Raw genomic sequence first — 10,580 nt, 5'->3', positions numbered from 1 at the left:
CGATAATAATAATATAAAAACACAATATATTTTGTCTGGTTAAACTTCTGAAGTAAATATACTCGCTTGTCTCCATGTATATAGAGGCAATATAGGAATAATAAGGAGGGATAATTGACAATGAGTGTGAAAGATTTAAAAGTATCAAAAACAGTGTTCCACAAACAAAGACACAAAGGGAACTGGATATTTGAACCTCTTATCCTCCTACCAGGTTGACATGAGCCAGATCTAAACACTACCAGATTCAGTCCAGGCTCTGCTGAAGCTAGAACACCCTTTCCTTCCTGGATTACAGACTTTCTTTAGTACATTTAACAGGAAAGCATTAGGACATCAGAGCCAAAACAAAAGGCAAACGCATCAAACAACAGAAAAAAGGGTAAAGATTGAGACCTTCATGATGACACGAGATCCAAAACCATCATCCTGGAGCTGACAGAACCACATGGGTCAGGATTACAGTAGAGAACAAAAGGAGGGTTTATATTACCCGTGTCCAGAGGTGTCATGGACTGGGAGCACCAGCACCCAGTGGAAACATGGACTCGAATCCAGGTCATTTTAGGAAAATATGGACAACAAACATTAACCTTTACTTACCTTTTATTGCAAGAATTGTATATCCATAGTTACATTTCTACATTCATTCCTATATTTTATGTTTGTAATTATAACTGAATGTGGTTTTAGCCTTTTTAAGTTGTAACAAATAAGAAAAAAATTTAAATGTGCAAAACAATGCTTAAATGCAGCTTCATATTTCAGTTTTTCTCCCAAATAAATATTAAAAAGCGTGAAGTAAACATGGTGATTGTGTGATTAGAGTCACTGTTGATAAGAGGTTCTTATAAACCTCATCATAAATGTCATAATTTACTATTACAAATGTGTTTATTGATACGACACTACAAAGTCAACATCACAGCTACTGACAGGGATCAGGTGAACTGCTGAGTCAGAGGCAGAATGATATTGTTACGAAACTGTCAACAAATGTAAGTTAACACCTATTCTGACACTACTGGATATTTGTACTGTATGTAATATAAATATAAAGCTACAATGCATACACACATACATACTGGGCAACGCTGCAAAGACAGGAAGAAAAAAAAGTGAAGGCTGGAATGTCTCAGTGCCCTGAGGGAAAAGCCAAGAAGCAGCTGACCTCAGACGGTGATATAACTGTTTATCTGAGCAGTGAAAACTCTCAGGTGGAAAACTCAGCCAGCACTTAAACAGCTGACAGACTAAGAAATATCTACAGGAACACACAGTCATAAATCATTAAAACACAGATCACTTCAGAAGATAAATATGTGTCGGAAAATGTGCCGGACTTTGCAGAATTTACAGAAACCCAAATATTAGTCGCAAGTAACTTCAAATACATTTTATTTTCAACCGTATCAACGTGACTTTCTTTCAATAATACATTACTTTTGCTGTTCATAAACCACAAGTGATCAAGCCACAATCCATAATTTGAAAAGCAGTGGTCCTACCTAACAGATGGCTTTTTATCTCATTATATAGTGACAAATACACAAACAGAATGTAATCATAAAAGTAATTCTGGACCGTTCTCAAAGACAGATTGAGGTTTTCTTGCACTTTAGCGGCTATTTTTAAAACAAAGTAATTATCTCACAGTTGGCATTGTTAAGGCTTTAGGCCATTTTCGTGTCGGTGCTATTACAGATTGTGGCTTTGGTAGTTATACAAGGACATTCAAACAACTTTCACTGATTCCTTATTAGCACCGAGTGCTGATTGTCTCACATCTCAAGTAAGATACACCTCTTAGGTCCTTTTTCATTACACATTCATAGATGTACCAAAATACTATATAATGATATAAATACTGATATAATATTTTGAAATAACAAGTAAACTAATGCACATACAAACACTCAAACACATCAATCAAAACTCGTGTAACTGATATATTTCAAATGAAGTGTTGCTGATTTTTTTCAGCAAGGTAACGTTTCCATGATGGCAAAGTGCAAAGACAGCAAAATCAGTAATGCACCAAAAAGCAGCATCAATAAACATGTTCACTGTGTTCCGTGACAAAGCAGCTCCGACATAGCCCGACATAGTGGCTATAAAAGGGAAAATGTTTATCGGTGGACTGAGTTTTGCAGTGACTCTGCTTTAAAGCCCCAGTGTTTGCACTCACACACTAACAGATGCTCCCAGTGAATTCAGAAAAGCTCAATACAATATCAGATCATGACAAAAGGCAACTACACGTAACATTTCTTAAGAAAATACTCTTTTCTTCCATTTATTGATAAAGGCCTCTTAATCAAACTTTGACTAGAAATTGTTGTCAATAACTGAATCATGATAGCTGTCTTGTTATGAAGACATTGGCACAACATAGAAGGCAACAACATTGGCTTGAAAAACATGATTGCACTGAGCTACCATAATTTATGTGCTGAATGGCAGGAAATACCAACACTGTTAATCAATGCATGCAACTTTCACAAATGCTGTAGTGAGAGGAGGGAGAAGTTTAGCCAGAGCAGATTTGTTCACTATCAAATGTACAGCAGGACATCCTTCTCTCTTGGTGTATGAAGTGTGCAGTCATTATGAGATCTCCTTTGCCATCTCTACGTTCTCCTTGGAGATCATGCTGGGCTCCCCTTTCTGTGACAGGTGGTTTCCCTCCGTCGGCGTCTCGCTGGCAGGCCTGGTCGGCTGCTCCTCCAGTTGCTCCAGTTCTTCCAGTATGGTCTGAACGTGGCGAACTCCATCCCGTCTCGCTTGCCGTACGTCTGCCCTGCCCTCTGGGTCGACTGAGTCCAGTGCTAAGAGCTCTTTGGTCAGCAGCTCCTCCAGTAACAAGTATTTCTTATCATTCTTCTTTCCCTCGAAACATTTCACCTCCTGCTCCAGTTTGGCGACCCGTGCAACAATCTGCTGTACCTTAGCCAGACCCGGGTGCACTGGGCACTGAGCGGCCTGTTCAGGCTCCACCTTTAGGGGCGGGGCCTCTGGGGGAGCAGCTGCCGTGTCCTGTGCTTCTGCTTTTGCCGGTATTTGAACGGTGATGTCTGCTGTATGCTGCGGCTGCTCTGCTTTCTGCGGCTGCTGGAACTGTTGCTGCATCTGTGGTGAGTGTTCGGGCGGCTGAGGCAGTGGAGTTGTCTGAGGTGGGGGCGCCTGCTGGAACTGCTGTGGCTGCTGGAACTGCTGAGGTTGCTGAGGTGGAGGCTGTTGGAACTGCTGAGGTTGATGAGGCTTTTGGCCTTCAGCTTCTGTGTGCGAAGGCTGGAGGACCTGTGGTGTGTTGTCGGGTTTCTGCTGAGGGATTGGTTGTTCCTGCTCCATTTTCTGTGGTGGTTCTCTTGTGAGGATATGCTGTTGTACCTTAAAATATAAAAAGAGTCATAAGAATATGTCAGTGTCAAACTCTCATTATAATGAATTAAAACATAAAAAACTAGAGTAAAGCCTGACCGATATATATTTATTCACAAATTTTCTCACCAACCATTCATTCATTTTCTGAGACTAGTTAATCCTTTGTCGGGTGGCTAGGACATGGAGAGTACTCTAGATGGGCCATTAGTTCATCCAGGGCTGACGTATAAAGACAAACAATCATTCACTCTAACATTCACACCATGGAGGCAATTTAGACTGACCAATTGACCTATGACTGTTTGGACTGTTGGAGGAAGCAGGAGGACCTTTAGAGAGCTCATACAGACTCTACACACAGATGCCCAGTCACTTTCAACCCTTGACCTTCTTACTGTGATGTGACATAATAAACTAAACAGTATAATATCAGTCAGCTTTACTTGTCAGTTTGCCATTTGCACAGCACATACAGAAAAACTGAAACTACAACACTCTAAGGCAGGGGTGTCAGACTCATTTTAGTTCAGAGGCCACATTAAGCCAAATCTGATCTGAAGTGGGCCGGACCAGTGAAATAATAACATAATAATATATAAATAATGTCAACTCCAAACTTTCCTCTATATTTTATAGCGAAAAAAGTAAAATTATGTGATGAAAATGTTTACATCTACCAACTATCAATATTATGTCTCAGTTTATCATTTACACATGTAAATTACAACTTACAGATCACAGTTGATCTACAGGGGTTGGACAAAATAATGGAAACACCTTCACCTCAAGATGATAATGCCCCAATCCATACAGCTAGAATTGTTAAAGAATGGCATGAGGAACATTCTAATGAAGTTGAGCATCTCATATGGCCGGCACAGTCCCCAGACCTCAACATTATTGAGCATTTATGGTCAGTTTTAGAGATTCAAGACGTCGATTTCCACCGCCATCGTCTCCAAAAGAGTTGGAGGGTATTCTAACTGAAGAATGGCTTAAAATTCCTTTGGAAACAATTCACAAGTTGTATGAATCAATACCTCGGAGAATTGAGGCTGTAATTGCCGCAAAAGGCGGACCTACATCATATTAAATTATATTTTGTTGATTTTTTAAGGTGTTTCCATTATTTTGTCCAACCCCTGTACAAGTACACAAGACATTTAATAACAGGCAGAATATTGCTGAACGTGCACTTCAGACATTTCGAAATGTTCATATTTGTTCAGGTTATTTGCGTTTTTGTGAAATGATAGTTTGTTTGAGTGTAAATACAGTAAAATGACATGAAAATGTTTACATTTACACAGAGACAAATTTGGAGTTGTGAGTAATTAGAGGTTATTATGATAGTATTTTACTGATCTGACCCACTTGAGATTAAATTGGTCTGTATGTGGAACCTGAACTAAAATGATTAATATCTTCATTGAAATTTTTGCATTTCACAAATTCATCTCAAGAGCCAGACTGGATCTTTTGGCGGGCCAGATTTGGCCCCCGGGCCGCATGTTTGAGACCTCTGCTCTACGGCCTTCATGTCACAAGGAACATAGTCGAAAAATATAAAAAGAAAATATAATGTAACTATAACCATACAATAGAACTGTAAACATACAATGTGACTCTAAGCAGCAGGGGTTGGAGAGAATGTGCAATGGCCTTGTGTGCAATATCCGTAAGAGCAATTTGCAGAGAGTATTTATTTTCAGATATTTATTCCAAGTCCATGTGTTATTGTCAAATTGTTTTTACACTGCTTTTATACTGCTTTTATCTTATGACTTTTATTCTGATTTTATGTTTTGATCTTTTATACTTGTACTCTGAGAGACCTCTGCATAATAATTCCTATGTACCTGAATGTGTACAAATGGCACATAAACTATCTTGATCTTGAATAAATATTTGACCGTTTGTAATAACTGCAGAGGTCATGTGTGATTTTAAAGGTTCAGGGTGTGTTGTTTAGCAACATCTAGTGATAAAAATTCAGTTTGTAACCAACTGGATACCAGCTACCCCCAACTATGCTGGCCACAAAAACCAGGTTATACTGCTTTTCCACTTCTGGTGTCAGATTTGACTCTGTACGGCTTGGCTCCGTTTGACGACCAGCGCGGTGCATTTTCACTGCAGGTATAATACTCCCTCAGTGTGATGTGGTCATAGTGACACAGCATAAACTATTGTGATGTTATCTTGAGCACAACTACAGCACCAATGGAGGAGGAGGAACCTTAAAACTGTGTTAGAACTTCTAAAATAAATTGGCATGTTAAGGTTTTTTCAGGTGAGTATACAGTGGTTTACACCTTAATAAGTGATTAATTTATCAAGATAGAGCCCACTTGAATATTTACTTTTTTCCAGAGATTTCCTGCTGGTTTGGCTTTTTGTCTAACATCACAACAAAATGACATAAGTACCTAATGATGCAGCAGTGACTTGATCTGCATGATTTTACGTCATGTTTCATATCACTTAGCTCCCTTGGTGATACTAGAAATAGGATCTGGTAGTCCCTGCAGTCATCAGCAGAAATATCAAAAAACCCATGATGAGTTAGGTGAGTCAAGCTAATACCATCAGTGGAAAAGCAGCATTAGTCCCTCATTAGACTCAGTGGGGGTTTTTTTTGTCCATTTTGTGCAGTTTAGTTAAAGGGATATTAGCTCTGGTCCACATTCAGACAAAGTAATTGATAATAATGTACCTTAATGCTGGATATCAACTGATATATAACCAAACAAAAAGCAGAGGAGGTATGCAATTATTACAGACTAATGAAAGAAATTGGAGCTGTATTTCAGAAATAAATAGGTCATGTTATACTAGTCCTGTTTTGTTTCTTCTGACCCTTTACACATTACCCTTCATAATAATCCCATATCGGTCAGACTTTAGTATAAACAGTCTACTCTACAGTCAAATTACCTGTGGTCTTTCTCCCATCACTTGTGATACAATCGGTGACTGGCTTCTGATGTGAGGCGGGAGGTGGATGGTCGTAGTGTCACGGTGCTGGGGGAGGAGTATTGGAGAAGCCCGTTCTCGCGGCGGCTGCATGGCGGCGGAGTAGGGCGGCCATTCATCTGCCTGAATGCGGTGGAAAGGCTGCTGGTGCTCCGTGTAGGGAACGCGTTGAGAGTACACAGAGGGATTTAACTGAGGCTGGGCTTGTGTGGGACCTCCTCCTCCCTCGTGGATCACTGGGATGGGGATGTAACCGGCCTGGAGACCTGTGCTGCTGGGCCGAGGAGGCTGGTGATGTGGAGCGGTGTAAACCTTACAGATAAAACACAATCCCGCAGTAAATAACAGCCTTTTGTTTCAATTCAGAGATACAATGTGTAGTTCTGTGGTGCAATGTTGTTTATTGTTTATTCCAGTGTGCAGTGTTTGTTTGTTGTTGCTGTTGGTAATCTAGTTTTCTTACAGCTGCTTATTATTATTATTATTATTATTATTATTATCATGTTATTTTAATTATCATTAGTAGTTCTGTTATTATAAACTATAGATATATATACACATACATACAAACATACTGTGGATAGATAGATAGATAGATAGATAGATAGATAGATAGATAGATAGATAGATAGATAGATAGATAGATAGATAGATAGATAGATAGATAGATAGATAGATAGATAGATAGATAGATAGATAGATACTTTATTAATCCCGAGGGAAATTCAAGTATTCATCCGCTTTGCATACAGCACAAGAGAGACAAAACTAAACAGGCAGGTTAGTAACAAGATTAACAGTAACATTAAGATTAGTATATACTCTGAAAAAAAAAAAAAAAAGTTGCTAGAAAACTCACTCAAGTATTGCTAAAAAAAACATACTCTAAAAAATAAAAATAAAAGAACCTTCCAGTACAATACTGTAAACAAAACATTTCTAATTTAAAAATCTGCAGAAAACCAAATGTACTGTCAATATTATAACATCATTACTTTATTATTATTAGGCTATTATTATTATGATTATATTAATACTACTTCATTATTTATTTCCACTAGTACTTACTCGACTGCCTATTTTTTCACAATTATTTTTTATAGCTATTGTTACTACTATTTTCTTTCCTTTTGTCTTGTAATATTTCTTGTATGTGTACATTCGTTGTGCTACTGCTGGAACCTTAATTTCCTGAGGGTTCTGCCCAAAGAATCAATAAATTTCTATCTAATTTAATCTAATCAATGGTTTATTTTATATTTATATGTGATTTTTACCTCTGCAGTTTGAGAAACAGGTGAGCCGGACTTTCCTAGCTCAGCAGGGCAGCTGTCTGAAGGTCCATGTAAAGGTGATCTGGGTCTGCAATGGATGCCCGGCGTCGGGGACGGTGTCCGTCCATCCGTCCGAATATTCTGTGCGGTTGACGGCTGGATGTAGGCGTAACAGGGGTGCTGCTGCTGCTGTCGGAGTTCTGCTCCCTCATGGAAGACCGGGATCGGGACGTAACCTGGCCGGAGGATCGGGTGTTTCATTTCCCTCACAAAGGACTTGTGGGTCTCCTGAGGGCTCGGTTCTGGTGGTATGTTGGGACCATTTGAAGAAATCTCCCGAACCTGAAACACATTTGTGAACAAATTTACAGATAAATATCAAGGATCAAAAGCAGCAATGCTTTTTTATTTTGCAGTTTGTTCCCCTCATCATTTGTGATAAGACGCAACAAAAGAAGAGAACTCTCTAGAGTGGTCTTTCCCAAACTTTGGGTCTAAAAATGACCTGGACTTATTTAAGCATTTTTGGTGTTATTTATTTTCTACACTCTCTTTTCCATGTTTTTGTGCACTGATATGATTATAACATGGTCCAAAATTATGTAAAATTCTGTTTTTAATTCTAAAAATAGTTTACTTTTGCCAAAATCTTCCATGAACAGAAAAATGCTGTAATAAGCAAAAATCGTGACAGTAAATGCTCAGTTTTTTGTAAAATAAATCACACTACACCCCCAAACCAAAGCACCTGCATCCCCAAGAAACCTAGAGAACATCCTGTAATTAAAACAAACAAAAATAGAGCAAATAGATGCAGTCAGGATCCGTCCATTTAACATTTATTACATATAAGTAGCTTTAACCAAACTTGCTATATACATATATTTATATTTCTAACACTACAATGACTGGTTAGTAAATAATATACAGACGACTGATTTTAATTGAATTTATACTATTTTGAGCAAAAAGACAGTTGAATTTTCAGTTTCATCTTATGCAAAGGACAGTAAACAACTCTACAAGCCTCTTGATTCAGTTTCCCACTATTATTTTTCTTGCTTATGTGAGAAGAGGGAGTAACATAATTTTTTTTCCTGTATATTACTTAATTCTCACTCCTCCAGTTTTACATTTGATTATACATCCAAAACACCTACATCCTTTGTGATACATGTGGCTCTATGTGATGTCTGTAAACAGTGTCTAAATAGAGAAATCTGTAGAGAAAAGAGCTGAAATAATCACAGAGGTTCCAGGTTAGAATGTGACATTTCTGCAGAGGGACGACAAAAGTATCACCTCTTTGAGCATTTGGCAAATGAAAATAAGGTTTGATTAATGGCGACCTTTCTCATATCCCGGTCAGACAGCTGCTGTGTTTGTGTTTGATATTATTTGCTCTGCAATTCGAATGACATCATAAATCTGGCTGAATTTCATGACTAACAAAACGCTGTCACACCCTCAAAACTACCATGTTATTGTTACGCAATCATCTCAAAAGTGAGCACTGAACATAAACATCCTCCTGCTTCATCACTGGATGTTTTATTTAGAAAAAGCAGCTTGTGCTTTAATATATGTTTGCATTTTTAATGAAGCGAGTGGGGATGACGCAACTGTTAATGTGTCACAGTGAATAATTTTAGAATAAATGTATAAGCAGCTGCTTCTAATGAGTATGTTCACTCAAGTACTTCAGACATTTGTATTGTATTAATATAATTATGTATATGAATATAACAATACAACAAACAATTGAATGTTTTTCTTTGTCTTCAGGTCTATTTTGGTCACATTAAAACACTTCTACATGTTTCAATCTTTTACCATTTTACTTTATTTTACTCCTGTCTGTTTCTAACACTTGTATTACATTTATTTTGAATATTCTGCTACTTGTTAAGTGTTTGTCTTGTTCAGCTCAAAAGCCACAATTCAAAGCCATAATAAGTGTCATTTTCTTGTTAAGTAAAAGCTCAGCTTAGGTTTTATATATTTTGGCAATAAATCAAGACTAAAGATAATGAAAAAAATATGCATGAAATCTGAGATGACAGATTGTTTTGTATTTTACTTTTGTCTTCTGGTATAATATGGTAATTTAAAACTACAAATAATTTTGTTTAAGGGCCAAATAGAGCATAATATAAGTAAATTCTCAATACCAACTGATGAGAAGTAAATCCATTTCATTGCAACACACTTGTTGCACTTTCTCACTTTGTTTTTCTTACAAGACAATGCAGACTCCCTTCTTCTGTCTCATAATTGCCTTAATAATGACAGAATGTTATGTAATGTTTTGTTTTCTTTCAGTTTCCAGTAGATTCAGGCTTTTTGTTTGGAGTTTGAGGAGAATTTAGTTGAATGTTTGTGGAATATTAAGTCCTGCCGCAAAGAAATTGAATGTTTTTGCATAAAAGCATAAAAATACGCAGAATCTTGAATCAGTTTGGACCATTTAGTTATCGTATATCTGTATAAAATAATGGAAAAGCAGCTATAAGAAATGCAAACATTAGATTTTGGAAAACTTATTTTAGTTTTAGGGTTAGGATTTGGTTTTGTATGAATTTGTACCCTAAACTGCTTGTGTAAACTATAATCATATATGAGTATTGCAGTTTCTTCCAGAGGCCAGTGCAGTGTTTTCTCAATGACACCTGCTAATGACAGCCAATGTGTTAAAGCAACAGGTCTGCAGACACACAGTTCAGCACTCTGTCTGTTAATGATCAATCAAAAACTGGTCATAGTTCTAACTGAAACACGGACCCCCTGCAGAACAGAAACCACATATGCGTGTAAAACCACTTGCATTTTTTCTCCTGCAACAAAAGTTACTCATGTAACTGCGAACGACCCTTTGCCCTCTGCCATTTCAGTCCGGGACTCTGAGCTCCGCCAGCAGCATTGCACCAATTTTATCCCCTGACAGCT

At 37.7% G+C, this 10,580-nt stretch overlaps 1 protein-coding gene across 1 annotated transcript in view; it reads right to left on the bottom strand.

Annotated features, from left to right (window-relative positions):
* Positions 1 to 1,381: 1,381 nt before the first annotated feature.
* Positions 1,382 to 10,580, bottom strand: part of bag3 (BCL2 associated athanogene 3) — a 10,034-nt gene continuing 835 nt past the window's right edge. Inside the window, exons 2-4 of the mRNA XM_030156258.1 lie at positions 7,638 to 7,976; positions 6,322 to 6,672; positions 1,382 to 3,390 (exon numbers count right to left, since the gene is read on the bottom strand). Of these exons, the coding sequence (XP_030012118.1) occupies positions 2,608 to 3,390; positions 6,322 to 6,672; positions 7,638 to 7,976 (1,473 nt within the window). The 3' untranslated portion in view covers positions 1,382 to 2,607. The remainder of the gene's footprint in view (positions 3,391 to 6,321; positions 6,673 to 7,637; positions 7,977 to 10,580) is intronic.

The sequence above is a fragment of the Sphaeramia orbicularis genome, chromosome 15 (genome assembly GCF_902148855.1).
Source record: "Sphaeramia orbicularis chromosome 15, fSphaOr1.1, whole genome shotgun sequence".
NCBI classification, from domain to species: domain Eukaryota; kingdom Metazoa; phylum Chordata; class Actinopteri; order Kurtiformes; family Apogonidae; genus Sphaeramia; species Sphaeramia orbicularis.
The sequence above is the reverse complement of the archived record's forward strand: the minus strand, read 5'-3'. Positions and strand labels throughout refer to the sequence as shown.